The sequence below is a fragment of the Sciurus vulgaris genome (assembly GCF_902686455.1).
Source record: "Sciurus vulgaris genome assembly, chromosome: 13".
Lineage (NCBI taxonomy): Eukaryota > Metazoa > Chordata > Mammalia > Rodentia > Sciuridae > Sciurus > Sciurus vulgaris.
The window spans coordinates 85,446,795-85,464,737 of NC_136474.1; the positions used below are offsets into that span (position 1 = coordinate 85,446,795).

Genomic DNA, 17,943 nt, shown 5'->3' on the forward strand with positions numbered 1-17,943 from the left:
TCCGGGCAAGCGCTCCACCCCTGGTCTGTATACCTCCAGCCCTTGCTAATTTACTTTTAAATGCTTTTTACTTCAGGAATGCTCACTGAAGCACATGCAGTGGAACATGTGTAAAGATAATGTTGAACTGACTTGTGCTACTTAACAGGGAGCCACACAAACATAAAAATATTGCTGACCTCACTTACACATGGACTCATCAAAAAGAGAACAAAAAGTTCAATCTATAGGAAATGGGGAATTATATGTCAAAGGACACAAAGTAGCAGATGCATAGGATGAACAAGTCCAGAGAACAGTATTGTATTTAGGATTTTTGTGAAATGAGTCCATAGCAGCTCCTGTTACCTTGAAAGAAATGGGCCACTGCAACATGATGGCTGAGTAATTTGCTCACTCTAGTCACCATTTTGTGATCTACATTTGTCCTATAACATCGTAAGTACACAAAATAAACTTAGTTTTAAAAAAAAGAAATAGGAAGTTAATGAAACCCTTGCCCTTGCTTTGTTTTTCTAGCTGATTTGTGGCACTGGATCAATGATGTTTGCAGTCATCTAAGTGGAAATAAGGTAACGAAAATTGTTTGGTGGCCCCTTTAAGTCCTTGGAACAGTTACACTGATTTAACTCTGATTCATCAACTGTTGAGCCCATTGCTTATTTGGCACCTGCATGCGTGATGTCCAAAGCTCAAATCCCAGCACTGATCGATCCCCTTTGCATAACCCAGGGCCCGTCACTGTTTGTTCTAAATGCATCTTTTTATTTGTGTTTCATTCTACATTTTTTTTTTTTTTTTGTACTGCAGATTGAACCCAGAGACATCTACCACCGAGCTGCATCCCCAGCCCTTTTGTATTTTGTTTTGTTTTGAGACAGGGTCTCACTAAGTTGCTAGGCTGGCCTGGACCTTGTGATTCTCCTGCCTCAGGCTCCCCAATCGCTGGGATTACAGGCACACGTGCCTTAGAGCTCTAGCACTTTCCACTTGTTTATTGTTTTGTTTTGTTTTGCTTTTGTGGTACTGAGGATCAAACCCAAGGCACATGCTAGGCAAGTGCTCTCCACTGGGCCACACTCCCGTCCTGGTTCCTTTCTGTCATCTTTGTGTATGTGTTATGTTTTTGGTACAAATCTTGATTGCCTAGTACAGATTCTTAGGCAAAATGAGCTACAACTTTCATTTGCTTTGTAGTTATTTTGGTAACTTTATTTTGACATAATTTCAAAATTATAAAAAATGGAATATTACACAAACTTCCATAGCCCTATGCCCAGATTTGCCAGTTGTTTACATTTCATCACACTGGTTTATTCTTTGTTTTCTTTCTCTGTGTGTGCATATGAAAATGCACATTTTTTTCTTGACTCGCTGTAGAGTGAACGGAGACCGTGTGTTCCCATGTGCTTAAATACGTCAGTGTGTATTCCCTAAGAACATGGACACTCTCATATATAACCATGGTACATTTATCAAAATCAAAAAATTTAAGAGTGGTAAGACTCTCTCCCAATACACACTGGATATTAAAATTCCATTTTGTCCCTTAGATTTATTTTCGTAGGTCTAAAAATCTATCAACTTTAAACATTACACTGACTTCTCCAGTTCCAGACCCAGCACTCCAGGATACTTGCTAGTCTTCCCTCCCTCGTATTTGGATCTTCCGTCTCTAGCAGGACACCTGGCTCCTCTTGTTCTCAGTGTGGTCACCCCTTTGCTCAATTCTGGAACACACAGAAAGTAGGCTTAGAATTACCAACCTATACCACAGCAAAACACAGAACTACCAACTAGAGTCCAGTATCACTACCGACTACAGTATCCAGTATGATGTCATTTTTATGTATTTATATTGAGGGTATAGAGTCAAAATACTGTGTTAAAACATTATTTGGGTTTGCTCTTTGCCCACTTAGATGCGGATGTTCTGTTCCTTTGAAATGCAGTAAGATCCCTTCATTTCTGGTTGTGTTCCATCTTAGGATTCTCCTGCACTGGATAATCCTGAATAGCACAAATAAAGTATCGTGGTGGATGAGTCATCTGTACTTGTTATGGTGGAAATAATTAGTATAAACACTGTTTTCAGCAGTGCTTAGCCGAACATGTTCTAATAACGCTGGGTATTAACGCCTCTGCCTTCTGAATTTATATCCGCAGGCGTCCTCCGGCGACAGCTGTATCAGCGCTCCCTCGGCAGGCTCTAGTCAGTGTGAAGTGTGTGAAGGTGTCTTACTGCTGACACTGGAGAAGATGATTCCAGAAGCTGTGTGCTGTGCAGACGGTGCTGCTGTCTGTGGGGATGCGTGTGCAGGAGGTGAGCCCTGTGCACAGGGTGAAGATGCCAGGATGTTCTCCTTGGTCAGCGAGGTGGAGATTGAGGTGGACCCCAGCAGGCAAGTTCCCACGGAAGACGAGTACATGGACAGGCCCTCGCAGCCCGCAGACTGTCTACTGCTACTGACCCAGCCTGGAAGCAAATCCGCACCCCCTTTCCCTGAGCCACTGGAGGTGGGGGAGAATGACAGTCTAAGCCAGTGCTTCACAGGGACGGAGAGCACGGTGGATTCAGAGAGCTGCAACTTCATGGTGCCCCCAGGCAGAACTGACTGGATTCCTGTGTCCCCTGAAAAGTACTTGCAAAAAGAGGTGGAGGGTGGCAGCTGTGCCCCCTGGGCAGCCAGCTCCAGCATGGGGGACAGCTACACAGGATGTGGGAACCCTCCTGGGGAGGACCATGAACCCCTGATGGGTTCCCTGAAACACGGACCTTTGCCCCAGTGCGCCCGTGGCATGGGCCCTCCCTCCGAAGAAGAGGCTGGTAGTGCAGAGGGGGCAGATCAGCCTGCAGACGGGGCTGACGGGCGGCCACCAAGCTCAGCCAGGGGAAGTGCTGGGTCTGGAACCTCCCCCAGTGACCAGCCACCTGCATCTGGTAAGTAATTCTCCTAGTCTTCCACATTTGAGCAAAAAGTCCTATTATTGGGCTGAGGTTTGGGGGCAGTTGTCAGGCCATTTATGGAAAAGGAAATGAACATGGGAAAAATCCAGCCTGACCATTTTCTCTTAATAGGTGTCTTTCCAGAGGGGGTTGGGTTGCTGTCCCTGTGGGGTTGTGGGTTGTGCCCACTGCCCTGTGGCTTCATCTTCTACTTCGGGGGCGATTACTGCATGTATGCACACCCAGTGCACATTTGTATTCAGGCTTCTTACGGTCAGATTATTCTTCAAACCCCAACATTGACTGCTGAAGGACAAAGTCAGTGTTGACCCCGGGACTGGCTAAATCAAGGTGTTCCTTCCGGTTCTGTTTTTCAGGTTTGTTTTAAAAGCAGCACAGGCCTCTGAAAGCTCCCCCAGGAAAGCTCTCATAAATTTCAGGAGGACAAGCAAAAAAGTTGATCCTTAATTAATATTTATTTAGGCAGCATCTTGGTTTTGTGCCAAATTAATGATTCAGTGAGTGTCTTTTAATGCTTTTTAGAACAAGATCCTTTATAACCACTACATGTAATGTGGTTATGGAACCTGAGGATAATTTACAATTTAGCATCATTCTGAAAATTTATCACTGCAACACTGCTTGAGCACGAACAAGCCACCAGTGATAACATTATGACTCTTTTTCCTGAGGGTAAAACACCTCTCTTTATGATGTAGTTTCAAAGGACTTCGCAGCTGACAGGGAGGGCTTTCTCTGGCTCTGGAATCATTAGCCCCATGAGAAGTCAGGGATCTTGTTAAGAGTCTTCTGAAAGCTACAGATACTCTTTCCAGAAACATGAATATATGGATACATACTATTTAAGGGACTTCACAAAAATCTTCCAACTCGAAGAAGAAAAAAAATTTGCCCATTCACAGGCCGTCCCTCTCCAGAGACACTTTTTCTTTCCAGTCTCTTGGTTTAGGCTGTAAGTGGCACTATAGCTGTCTTTGAGTTATTCTGTCACCCTGAGGTGGCAGATCCCCGCCTGTCTTGGAGGCTGCTCTTCCCCCCATAACATGGGCTCCAGGCTTGCTTGGTCTCACTTTGGGGCTGGTGTTCCCCAAGCTTTGTGGTTTGCTGTAACCACACAAATGCACTGATGTATAAATCCTGTTATATCAATGGCCAGGCAAACTGAAAGAAAATACATTTAAGGATATTTTTAAAAGAATTGGTATAGTTTTCCTTCTGAAGCTTCAGAATATATATTTAAGATTGTAAGGAATTTCCATGATGAAAAAATCAGGTGCTGTTGGTCATTTGCATTGTTCTCCATCTTTCTAGCCATTTGTTTTGGTTCTGTTCGTTCTGGAGAGACACTGAACACTAGTCTTTCAGGCTGTAGGGAAGGAGAAGACTGCGGCTCAGTCTATGGCAGCACCTGGGTCCTGACAGTACCAGAAGACAGACCAGTTTTTCAGTTGGTGACACCAGGAGATGACATTTGCTACTGTGGGGGAAACATAATCAGTTCTTAGAAGAACAGGGTTGGCCAAATTTAAAGAGATATACTATGTGAGCGTGCGTGCGTACGCACGCACACTCACAAACACATTCACAAACACACACACATGCACTCACACGCGTGCACACACGCACATTTACACACACTCACACACTCGAACACACTCCAATGCACATTCACACACGCGCACACTCACACGCACACACATACACATTCACACACACACTCTCTACTCTCTCACTCACACATGCATGCTCTCACACATGTACTCACACACTCACACATACTCATGCACACACACAGTCTCACACTCACACTCACACACACATGCATGCTCTCACACTCACACTCATGCACACACACTCTCTCACACACATGCACACACACACACGCTCTCACACTCACACTCATGCACACACACTCTCTCACACACATGCACACACACACACACGCTCTCACACTCACACTCACACCCACACACTTACACACTCTCTCAGTGTCATGAAGCCAAAAGCCAAATCTTTGCTGTCCTGAAAGAGAAAACGGGGCCTCCTCTGCTTTTCCTCGCCTTTTATTTCTCCAGTACTAAACATCGAGGCCTAGGGGAAAGAAATAAAGTGTGTCATCAACTGAGTGGTGTTAATTTGCAGAGTTTCCACTGCTTTTTCTCTCCGTCTGGTGCCGAGCCATGTTCAGCACCGTGGAGAGTCTGCGGCACTCTGTCGCCAGCCAGCGGGCCAAATTCATTTTCGCCTGAGAAGCGGCAGCCAGCTGATTTCAGAGGCTGTGCTGTTCTCCTCACAATCACATCTACATGAACAGGCCTTAGGGTTTCTGGTCAAAATACCACATTTCCATTCTTTTTTGTTTATTGTTATAGTTTATGTGCCATAGAGTGCATGAAAGAAGATGGTCCTTGTGTGAGAAAGGAGAGGAGGGCCTGGCCCCCTTCCGTCTCCCAGAGAGCACTGTGCCCCCGCCCAGAGACCTGAGCCCGGCGCCGCTTTCACTGACTTTTTGATTTTATACCCAGATGTTATTTTGTTTGTTTGTTTAAACTTACAACCAAACCAAGTGCTTTCTGATAACAGAGTCTGCAGTCTTCCTCGGGAAGTAGTGTCTCCATTGTGCTAGCATCTGCAAGTGAAGACAATTTAAAAAAATAAACAAAACAAAACAAAACCCCCAATACCCAAAGTTGTTAAGGCTATTTTAGGGATGTTTTAACTCTTAAAGGATAATGAGTATTGTTAGCAATGACCAAAGAAGGGTGAAATACCTGCTTTTGGTTATGTCTTAAACAACCATGTCTTAATTTAGGTCTTCAATGATGCCTAATCCTGATAACAGGATGGTTGCCTTGGTTACAAGCCCCCTCACATGGAGTTAGTATTCTCACTGTGCCACTGTAGAACTGTAACTTCATATGGAAAGAGTAACAACTGTTTGTAATTAATGTGCCTATCATTGGCCAACAAGTTGGCATTCGCTTCCGATCAGCCTTTGGGTTCTGCCACTTACTACTTTTTTTTTTTTTTTTTTTTTGGTCAACATTGGAACACTCCCTCTATTAGAAAATATCCTATTTTTGATACTAACTGGTAACTACTAGCATTTAATAAGTAGACATTTTACTTATTACCATTTACCATTCCCTGCATTTCATCAGTTGAAATCCTTTTTTTTCAGTGTTGTTTTTTTAAAAAAAATTTATTATTTTAAAGATTTTATTTATTTTTACAGACTGCATTTTGATTCACTGTACACAAATGGGGTACAACCATTTCTATGGTTGTACACAATGTAGATTCATACCATTTGTGTAATCATACATGTACATAGGGTAATGAGGTCTGTCTCATTCCACCATCTTTCATACCCCCGCTCCCTCCTGCCTCTCATTTCCCTCTACATAATCCAAAGTTCCTCCATTCTTCTCTTACCCCCTCACCCCCCTATTTTGTATCATCATCCACTTATTAGTGAATTTTTTCAGCCTTTGTTTTTTTGGGGATTGGCTTATTTCACTTAGCGTGATATTCTCCAGCTCCATCCATTACCTGCAAATGTCATAATTTTATTCTTCTTTATGGTTGAATAATATTCCATGGTATATATATATATATATATATATATATATATATATATATATATATATATATATAACACAGTTTCTTTATCCATTCGTCTATTGAAGGGCACCTAGGTAGGTTCCACAATGTAGCTCTTGTGAATTGAGCTGCTATAAACATTGATGTGACCGTGTCACTGTTATATGCTGATTTGAAGTCCTTTGGGTATAAACCGAGGAGTGGGTTAAAGGGTTCTACTACTTATGATGTGGGGAGAGTTGTTTATTTACAGGGCCCCCTGCAGTTATTGATGAACTCCAGTGACATATTTGCTTGTCTACAAAACCCTTTTGAAGGTCTCCTGAGCTACCGTGACTTGGAAAAGCCTGGAATACAAGTAGGGATTTTTTTTATTAGGAATGGAGAACTCAAAAAGAGTTGATGCTTTCTGAAGTATGGATCCTTCCCCAGTCCGCCCCTCTCACCTGCCACCTGTTTTTTGCAGTGAGTCTTGGACATTTTCTAACTGAGCCACCCTTCATCAACAACTCCTCCTGAGCAGCCACAACGAGTCAGTAGAGGTTCTTATAACCTCGTCATCCCTCATCTTTCTGGTACCTTGAAGGTGGCTCCTGGCGTGTTCAGGGGATCAGTATGTATTTGCGCATTGATCCCACCAGTCAGAACACGCGGGCCTCCAGAAGCACCATCGCTCCCCCTTCGTTCCTGGTGTGCTCTTAGCCCCCCACTTCTTTGACCTGTTCTTGGAGGCTGGGGGAGAAACAGAGGACGGAAGGACTGGCAGTGGCCATCCTGGCACATGTAGCTGTCCTGGGCAGAGGAGGCAGAGTCCACAGAGCAAATGTGAGCCAGTTCACCAGAGTGGCACAGACTCCTCCAGAGTTTCCTGGTAGCCAAGATGCCTGGAGATGAACACACCTGCCTGACTCACCATTCTCCCCCGTCTGCAGTCCCTTCCCTGGGCCCACCTACTTTTGAATGACTGTCCTTGACCATCCGTTTCCATCCTAAGAGCACAGGAAATGGTTCTCCTCTCTGAATTTTCCTCCCTCCCCTTTACTCCCCGCAGCAATGGACAGGCCTCTATTTTTTATTTTCTTCACTCTCCTGTTAGAATAAATGCCATGCGTCAGCTTTTCACTTTAGCTCAGTCTTGTAAGGCAGGTACTAATCAATCCATGGTCCTGAATCTTTACATTAAAATTAGTATTTCATAATTTGGTTTCTTGGTCATAGTGCTCAGCATTCATTGGTGCCAAAAGTCAATACATTATTTCAAAATATATTAAAAAAATTTACACTGTATGTCTTGTTTAGTTTAGTGCTACCTCCCTTCTTTCCGTACCATTAGAGCTCATTTTGGTAGGGTTTGATGCTAAGATTTTCTATGTGATTTTCAAGCATGATTCAGAATGGAACTATTAAATATTGCTTCCCTTCCTTTATCATCATATACCCAGTTTCTTCCAAATGCCTGAAACAGAGCTTGCATTTCCATAAAAAGGAAAATCACATGAGAAGCATATGGGTTAAATATATAAGTTTTTTTTTTTTTTTTTTTTTTAATTCCAAAAGAACCCAATGAAGCCTGGGTAGTTTGAGTGTATTTGTGTATATTTTTAGTTCTGTTACTTGGAAGAAAATCTACATGACAATTTGGTGGTATTATTTGGCATAGTTCTTATGATTTAATATTCATATGTTATGCATTTTAAACAACTGTAATGAGCTTTTGAGAAGCAAAGTGTGCTTTACCTTGCTAAAAAATGTAAATTCTGTCAGGGATTGTGTTCTTAAACCTAAGCTTGTTCTTTCTGCCTGAGAAAAACAGATTCCATGGAGCCTGCTATATAAAGCATGGGTTTAGCAATGTATAAATCTTTCTGATCATAACGGGACACATCATTTGTTCATTATCTCTGTTGACTTAGTTGCTATTTTTAACACTTTCAAGTTATCTGAACATTTTTCTAGTTAAATCACATTGCACACTAATGTTCAGTTAACTCATGTATTATGAATATTAAAACCCTCAACTTTATAAAAATCCCCACGTCATTTGGCTTTCAAATCAACTTTTGGGTAGCCTTCAAATACCTTTCTGCTGTTGCATGGCATTCAGAGACCGGTGCAACTGTGTTGCTATCCTGAAGGTGACAGTTTTATCTGTGGTATTCTAGATATTAGTTGCCAGGCTGTAGTGAGCTTCTTAATTCCTCACAGAACTCCTGTGGGGCAGATTCCTTGCTCAGGATCACACACCTATGAAGCCACGATGCCAGGATTTCAATATCTGACAGCGAAGCCTGTCCCTTCAGCCACCACCCATCTCCTAAATGGATACTGATTTCATTTGATTTCTGTGCCTTGGAGAATCCTTAGTTTCCACAGGCCTGGGATAAATAGCTACACTGGCTGAGTGAGGGGCAGAGGCCAGGCCAGGCCAGGCCCAGAAGTTTCCGCAGGAAGGGACACTCCAATGGGCAGGAAGGGATGGTTAGGGTTACTTGTCCTATAATGAGACTCCTGTCTGCTGCCAGTTGCCCCTGGAAGTTTCTGTTTTCACTATTGCTGATTCTTTTGTGGGGAAAGTCCTTTCTCTCAAAAGCCTCCAACCCCATCTTTTTTCACAACTGAAACAAAATAAATGTGAGGGGTGGTCTTGATGGAGGAGGCTGTGGGAAAGGCAGCCTGAGGAGAGCGGCCGGGAGGAGCGACGGGCTCTTGGCTTTGCCAGTTCCTAGAGGCTCCGTGGCCTAATGGCACACAGAAGAGCCTCAGGCCTTTTTAAACATACAGACTTTATTTTTCAGAGCGGTTTTAGGTTCACAGAAAAATGGAGAACAGATTTCCCACATGCCCTCTGCCCCAGCCCATGCGTGGCCTCCCCCGTTGCCACCATCCCCCACCAGATGGGGCCATTCGTTACAACTGATGGGCCTACAGTGAATCATCTTCACCCCAGGTCCACGGCTCCCATGAAGGTTCACTCACGGCGTTGTGTTTTGACAGGCTGCAGGGCCACATTGCAGCATCATGTAGGGTAGTTTCTCTGCCCTAAAAATCCTCCAAGTGCTGACTCTCTATCCCTCCCCCGACCTCTGGCAACCACTGATCTTTCTACTGTCTTCGTAGTTGTTCCGCAATGCCTCGCAGCCTCCATCATGTAATACACAGCCTTTTCAGTTGGCTTCTTTTACTTAGTGACATTCGTTGAAGTCTCTTCCGTGTCTTCTCGTAACTTGATAGCTCATTTCTTTTTAGCACTAAATAATATTCTATTGTCTGGATTACCACAGTTTATTTGTGCATTCACCTACTGAAGGACATCTTAGCCATGTCTAAGTTTTGGCAATTTTGAGTGAAACTGCTGTAAACATCCACGTGCAGATTGTTGTATGAACATAAGGGTTTTTTTTTTTTAACTTTTATTTTTTAGTCACTGATGGACCTTCATGTTATTCATTTATTTATAGGTGGTGCTGAGAATTGAACCCAGTGCCTCACACATGCTAGGCAAGCGCTCTACCACTGAGCCACAACCCCAGCCCTGGACATAAGGTTTTAATCCCTTTGGTTAAATTCTCAAGAGAAGATCCTTGGCTTGTATGGTGAGCCTGTTATGACTAGTTGTGTAAGAAGCTGCCAACTGTGTTCTAACGTGTCTGAACCATTTTGCATTCCTGCTGGCAATGAATGCGTTCTTGTTGCTCCCCATCCTCACCAGTACTGGTGGTGTTGGTGTTCTGGATTTGGGCCTGATAGGTGTGGAGTGGGATCTAATGGTTGCTTTAATTTTCACTCCCTCCATGACATTCGATGTGGAGCGTCTTTCATACACACATACCTATGTGTCATCTGAATAATCTTCCTTGGTGAGGTGTCTGTTAAGGTCTTTGGCCCATTTTTTAATTGGGTTGTTTGTTTTCTCTTATTGAGCTCTAAGAGTTCATTGAATAGTTTGAGTAAGTGTCCTTTATCAGAATGGCTTTTCAAATACTTTTGCCCACTCTGTGGCTTGTCTTCTCAATCTCTTAAGTCTCAGACTATTCTTGGGCCATCGTGGGTAAGCCTCACCCTAACTTCCTTCCCCTTTTACATTCTCCCTTACTGCCCCCAACAAAGGAGAGGTCCACTCTAACAACAGAACATCCTCAGGACTCAGTGGAAAGAGTTACTCTTCAGGGGCATGTAACCACTGCACAAACCATGTAACTGTGCTGGAAAGGCGACCCGCAACACCCCCGATTATGCAGGTCACTCACGTGGGTGTCCCAAGGATGCTGCCATCCCAGAGTCTTGTCCTCTCAGATCAGCTTATGTAACCATGGAAACTCTTCTGTGCAGAGATGTAGGATGCAAACTGTTAGGAATTGTTGCTTTTAGCAGGGACACTTCAGGACTGTGCTGTACTGAAGGATGAGGATATCACCAAGTCGTTCTGAGCCTCTCTAATCTAGCAAACGTTCAACTCACGGCTGACTAGCGTGACAAGAATTGAGACTGTGGGACTTAGTGTAGATTTTAGATGAGTGGTCTAACCCAAGGCAATCATGATCTGTGATTTCAGAAAAGAAAACAGAAGTTGGCTAGATTTCCAGAGGAAAACATCCTTTCAATCTTTAAGATACATGGAGAGCCTCCAACGAGATGGATGGAAAGGACATTATCTCTCAGTCTGTTTCACAAATTTCTGTCCCTTTCGGGATTTTGTGAGTGCTGATGCTACTTATTGGTCATCGTAGTGCCATCACGGCACCCATGACTAATTCTGTGCTGTTTCCCAAGCATTTTCAAGCCCATCATCTCATTTGACCCTATGCCATCCCACCAGATTGCCACATGTTTTTGAGTTCACTTATTTAACAAATATATGTGATTTGCCTGCCCGTGCCAAGCTAGCATGACATGATCACCGATGTTCATTTTGTATGTGAGCAAACCTGAAGAGTTTTTAGGTAGTTTGTCTCAAATTCTCACCACCACTGAGGACCAAGTCGGGACAAGAACAGAGTTCTCTTGAACCCCTGCTGTCTCCTCTTTTTGACCCAATTCTTACACTCCTGTGCTCAGACGCCATTAATACACTCATGCCTGTTGTCCATCTTCCTCCCCTCTGATCCCCAGAGACTGAAACCCCATGATGATACCGATGTTATTAGATTGTTCAGGTGAGTCTGGGTTATGAGAAGCCAAGGAAAAAGAAGGCTGTAAGACAGTTTTCACCCTGGAAACATGTCAGCTGGTAGAGGGGAGAGCCAGCCAACCACCAGGAGTGCCCATATGCAAAGCACCTGCAAGCTAGTGTCTGAATGCAACCAAGAGCCTAGAGAGAGCCCACAGAAAAGTCTGGATGTGGAGTGATGTTTCTATTACCTTTATTATTGGGGTGGATGCTTTTAATCTATCTCAACTTAAGGCTCAGATTAACCCTCACTCTCCTCTCTGTGAAGGAGGCCTTCTGAAGCCCTTGGCACACTGATAACTCACAACTTCTTGACTACCCTAGGATTCCCAGGCCCTCTGCTCCCGCTGGTGAATAACCATACTTTCCCCAATCCCTGGGTGTGCCCAGTCCTATGAGTGTAAATTAACCTTGGTGTAATTTAAAACTTTCATTGTTATATTAACTGGCAAAAAAATGAGTTTGATAAGCATGAGGATCATTTCTATGAAAATTGTTGAATGCTTTTGGGTGATTCAAACAATGAGTTACTAAAAATATTTTGTTATTTAAGTTGAGGCAGAAGAGACAGCTATGAGAAATATTGGGGAAATAAAACTCTGGAAGGATTCTGCACTTAGCCTCTTTGGCAAGTGACTTCATTTTTGTGCCACTTTAACATTAAAGGCATAATTGATACAGTCAGAAGACTCATTCTCAGTGGGACATGACTCAGTTCTAGATCAGAAAGTTGGCATTCATGCCACTAGACCAGGGTCTGAAAAGGTCCCTCCAAGGAGGAGAATGGAGCCTCAACTCAGCCTGGGGGTTCTTGACTTTTGCTACTAAAAAGAATCCCAATATATTTCAAAAGCAAGGCACATGCAAAGATTTATTTAGGGACAGCAAAGATGGACACACCCCAAAAGTAGGGTGCAGGCACCCCTTGCCTCAGAGAGGAGAAGACAAGTGATGTCCCAGGATTGAGCTCTTGATTGCATATGAGATTTTCCTGGGAAGAAATGTGCAGGTTCCCAGGTAAACTTTTTCTTGAAAATTAAATTCCAGGACAATAATTTGATATCTGGGGATTAGACTGTTTCTTTTTGGTTAAGCAGTCTAGCCATGGATCATTTGTGGGCACATTTGTGTAAATCTTTTAATCTGGTGACATTTAAATTTATTGCTTTTGTCCTAGTTGATGTGTTACAAGCATACGCTGGAAGTTTTGTTCATCTAACTAAATGAACAAAGCATGAGTGGGTCGTGACTGTAGATCTGGGTCTACCAAGTGTCTCTTTTCCTCTCCCTGAGAGCCCACCTATCTCACCAGCAAGTGGCAGGAGGCTTGATATCAGGAAAACACATAATTGGGTCTGTATCTTACAAGCACCAATGGATAACCTCTATAATTCAGTGTTTTGCTGAATATTTAGTTCATCAATAGAGAAAATTGTTTGGCAAACACTCCTGCAATATTAAAACATGTCCAACCTATGAGATGTTACCTCCCCAAACAGTAATGCTATATTAGAGCAACCAAGGGGCAAAAACTCAGATCAATACTCCTAACAGTAGCTGTTCCTCAGAAGTGACAACATGATTTACAGAGTCTAGTGAAAAATTAAAATCCAAGGCACCTTGTGCAAAAATTAATAGAAATTTCAAGATGATGACAGTAGAGCATTCAAACAAGTCTGGGGCCCTTGAGTTCAAGGCTTTGTGCCTCCATGCAGGTCACATGCCCAGGAAGGCCACCCTGTGGACACTACTGTTATTGGCAAATCAATGGAACTTTTTTTTTTTTTTTTTTTTTTTTTTTTTTTTTTTTAAGTTTAATCTGTACCAGTTTACTGTCTTTCACAAAAGGCAGCATGATGGATGTGGTTGAAGGTTATTTTTGTCACAAATTATACCTTCGGTAAAGACACACTTGAAGAATAAACTTGAGAATCTCATGCACTTTCTAGTTAACTTTGTATCTTAATTGTCAGGAATTTAAAGACCTTGATATTGTCTTCCCCACTGACACCCACCTATGGCCCTCCAAGAATAAGATTATTGATCCAGTCTATGAATCAAAATGATTCCAAATGCTAAAATATACCCCTTAAGTTAAAGGGTTTGAGTTCTGTTTTGAAAATAAAAATAGAAAACTGGAAAGAATATCAGTCCTATAGAACTTTAAGGATATCACTATCAAAGACATTGTTTCCCATAGGGCAATAGCATGGAATGAAATTCTTAAGATGCAAACTTTTACAAAGATCTTTATGTGCAAGATGATGCCCCCAAAAGTTTTTTGATTTTTTTAAACCTCAGCTTAGACTTCTTGATGGTTCTGACAAAGAAGTAAACAACAATGGATTCATGATGATTTGTTGGAAAATAAAATTTTAAATGGTGAATAAATCATGTATACCCTGATACAACTAGATACATCTAAATATGAAGAGGATAAAGAAGAGATGTGATTAAATTCAAAACTATAAATCATTCATGCAGTGGCTAGAGATACCCTCTATGTAGTTTTATATGATATTGAAGAATAACAGAAACAGCAAGAATGTTGTAATAGTAAAGAAAAACCATTTTTATTGGTTATTTTTAGTTACACATGACAGTAGACTCCATTTTGACATAATTATGAAAGTATGAAATTCATCTTGTTCTAATTCAGTCCCCAGTACCTCTCCTTCCCCTTCCCTCCCCCTAACCCCTACTTCCTTTCCTGTATCTATCTTTCTACCATTTACCCATATTTATTTTCTTTTAATTAATTTCTAGTGGATGTACACGATGGTGAGATTCACTGGGATATTCATATATGTACCATGAAAGTTATGTCAGATTCTTTCCACTGTCTTTCCTCTTCCCATTCCCCGTCCCTTCCCTTCACTCCGCTTTGTCCAGTCCACAAATCAGAGAAAACATTTGACCTTTTTTTATTTGGGGGGGTGGGGATTGACTTATTTCACTTAGCATGATAGAAGAAAACTATTTTTTCAGACAATTTTAAATTATGACTTATAGAATTTCTCCCCTTTTTCAATTTTCTGAATTTAACTTTTTTCTAGGAGTAACTTTTTTTGTTTGATGCTAAAATTATTAACCTCGGCTAAAAGCTGAGCCCACTTGGCCCCGTGATCCCAGGACTAGCTGCTAGGGATCTCTATGGAAGGAAGAAGGGATGAAGGCCCCAGGTGACGGAGGCCTCCACTTTGGACTGAGTTCTGCTCAATGACCACGGCTGGGCCGTTGGTCACTTAGTTGTGCTTGCTGCGCGCCCCCTGCCCCCTGGGTACCATCTGATCCTCGCCTGCGAGGCTGCAATCCAGGGGGTTCTGCCAGGATCTGGTCCCATGCGCCGGCCGACGATGAACCTGAGTGTGCCTCCTTCCCGCTCCTCTGCCTCCGTGGCCGCTGGGCGCCCGGTGCCCTCCCAGAGGCCGGGATGCCCTGGCTGCGCAGGGACCCTGCGGGGCCAGCCCGGGAGGGGCGCGGCGCCCCGGCCCGGCCTCTCCCGCGACAAGCCCGCCCCCAGCGACGCCGACTCAGCCTCTCCGTGTGCTCTCCCTCCCTGCAGGAAACGTGACTGGGAACAGCAACTCCACGTTCATCTCCAGCGGGCAGGTGATGAACTTCAAGGGCGACATCATCGTGGTCTACGTCAGCCAGACGTCGCAGGAGGGCGCGGCGGGGCCGGGGGCCGCGGCGGAGCCGGTGGGCCGCCCGGTGCAGGAGGAGACGCTGGCGCGCCGCGACTCCTTCGCGGGCAACGCGCCGCGCTTCCCGGACTCGTGCGCGGGCGCCGAGGCGCGGCTGGGCGCGGGGCTGCAGGAGCAGGGCGCGCCGGGGCCCGAGAAGGCCTCGCGGCCGGTGCAGGAGCAGGGCGCGGCCGCGTGAGCGCCGCCAGGCCGGCCCTCGGCGTCGCCAGCCCCGCGGCGGACACCCGGTGTCGCCTCCCGCCGCGCGGTGGCACCTGCAGCCGCCGCCCTCCTCCGGACCCCGCCACGGATCGGTACACTAGTGCGCAATGCCCGGCACCCTCTGCGCACCTTGCTCTTCAGAAAACCAGTGACTGCAAAAGGGAAAAGTACGGTGACCTCGCCGAGGTCCACGGCCGCGGGTCCGCTCGCCGCGCAGGTGCCCGCCGCCTGCCGTCTGCGCGCCCCTTACTACCCTGTAACTCGCCTCCCACTCCCGCCACCCGTTACCTTTCAAACGGTAACTTGTCCCTTTTGACCTGTTTTATGACTGCCTCGTTCCAGCCAGGTCTTTCTTTTCTTTCCCCCCATATTTATATTTCACGTTCTTTCATACCATGTTTCTTGATACTGCCCCCCCCCCCCATTCGTTTTCTCCAGAATCATCCTGGAGGGACAGTCTCCTTTATCTCTTCTATTTCGCACCCCTTCTCTTCTCACGGGGTTCTTCTGATGGCTTTCCCGGCTGTGTGCCTAACCACTTTCAGGGGATGGCTAGGCACTTTAAACCTAGAGTGAGGTGCAGCAAACGAGTGGAGGGACTCATTTTCTGAGAAAGACATTCTATGTTCTCATTTTTCTAAAAGGAAGAAAATGGTAAATCCCATTTTCTCCCTGAATGTTCCCCCTCCCCCACCATGCCCACCCCTGATACTGGGGATTGAACCCAGGAGGTGCTCTACCACGGACCTACACCCCCTACTCTTTTTTATTTGGGGAAAGGGTCTTCCTAACTGAGGCAGGCCTTTAGCTTCTGATTCTCCTGCCTCAGCCTCCAGAGTAACTTGGATTACAGGCCTGCCCCGCCCTCCACCCCCACCCCGGCCTGGGGACCACACACCATGTTTTTAAATTTGTCTAGATCCGTGAGCAGAATTAAACTCAGTACCTGGCCTTGCCCAATATCGGATTTACATGTCCACACTGGCAGAGGTAACAGGTTCTTGGCAACTAAGTATGTAAAAGTTCAAGTTGCTGCATCTTGGCATTCTTATTACTGATGTCCTTCTGGAAAAGATGTAGAAAATGAGTAGGACACAAGGCCAGCCTGCTTACAAAGTGAAAGGAAGGTGCCAGGAAAATTCAAGAAAGAATGAATAAGTTGACATATTAATTTGCATTTTCTCTTTCTAGATATGAATGCCATAAATGTGTTGGCACTGGGCTGTATTTTCCTCCTCAATCCTTGTGCATCTCTAATTTAGACTTGTAGAAGTACAAAACATTCCTGCTATTTTCCAGTGCATATAAATTGCAAACAAATCCTCATGTTGTGAATGTAGGAAAATTTATTATCCTACGGGTGCATCTCTTGGCATTGGTTGTCTTGTGAGGAAACAGTGTTAAGTCAGACCAGCAGTCGCCTGGGGATTTATCCACTTCAGTGGCCAGTGAGCATTGGTGCTCCTCACACACTGAAGAAAAAGAAAATCCCCTGAGCAAATTAAAAGTAATTTTGCACATCTAGTAGTGGTAATGGTGGTCGCTGTGCAGACTTTACCAATCATAAGGGTCCAGCTAAAGAGAATGGCCATCCCTCCCTGGCTTCACCTTCCCGGGTTGCCTTTCTAGTGGAAAGGCTGGGGCAGCCGGAGAGGGGGAGGGGGCAGTTGATTGTGATTCTAATAGAGAAACAAAGAAGGGCTCCTTCATGGCATAAAGAACTGTGGGAAATAACTGCAGTGCCAGGATGATCTGTTGGTGGGAATGTACCATCTGTTTTGCCCTTTTAGTGAAAGAGAGATGTTCACAAATGGAAGAAACCTCTGTACTTTTTGATATGGAATATATAAAACAAAGGTATAAGTTTACAAAGTAGGCTGCTGAGCTAAAGACCCTTTTCTACTCTGACTGTCTTCATCTCGCTGAGATGATTTTGCCTGCCTGTGCTTTCATTTTCTTTCTATAAAGAGGCAATAATGATAGTTTATCATGGTTTCCCTCCCAGAGTTATTGAAAGGATGCTACAGTGAATGCTGAAGTGCCTTGAGCTCCTTAAGTCAGAGGTGCTATATAAATACGTTACTCTATTTTCAGAAAAAGGTAACATTCTTTCCCACATGGATCCCTACTGATTCTGTATTGTTCCTCAGGCAACTAAATGATAGGAAATGTGTAGCAAATACCCGTCTGTGTCTGTGAATTATGGAGATGTATGTGACAAATGTAAACAGAATGAAATGAAGACAATAATACACAATTACTTGGGGGATGTGATAGATTATTAAACTTATATTTGA

At 44.2% G+C, this 17,943-nt stretch overlaps 1 protein-coding gene across 2 annotated transcripts in view; it reads left to right on the plus strand.

Annotated features, from left to right (window-relative positions):
* TNFRSF11A (TNF receptor superfamily member 11a) overlaps nt 1–16,085 on the plus strand; it is a 53,238-nt gene extending 37,153 nt beyond the window's left edge. For both annotated transcript variants that reach the window (XM_079109021.1, XM_079109022.1), the window contains exons 8-10: nt 520–572; nt 2,167–2,941; nt 15,304–16,085. In XM_079109021.1, the coding sequence (XP_078965147.1) occupies nt 520–572; nt 2,167–2,941; nt 15,304–15,623 (1,148 nt within the window). In that variant the 3' untranslated portion in view covers nt 15,624–16,085. The remainder of the gene's footprint in view (nt 1–519; nt 573–2,166; nt 2,942–15,303) is intronic.
* Nucleotides 16,086–17,943: the final 1,858 nt, after the last annotated feature.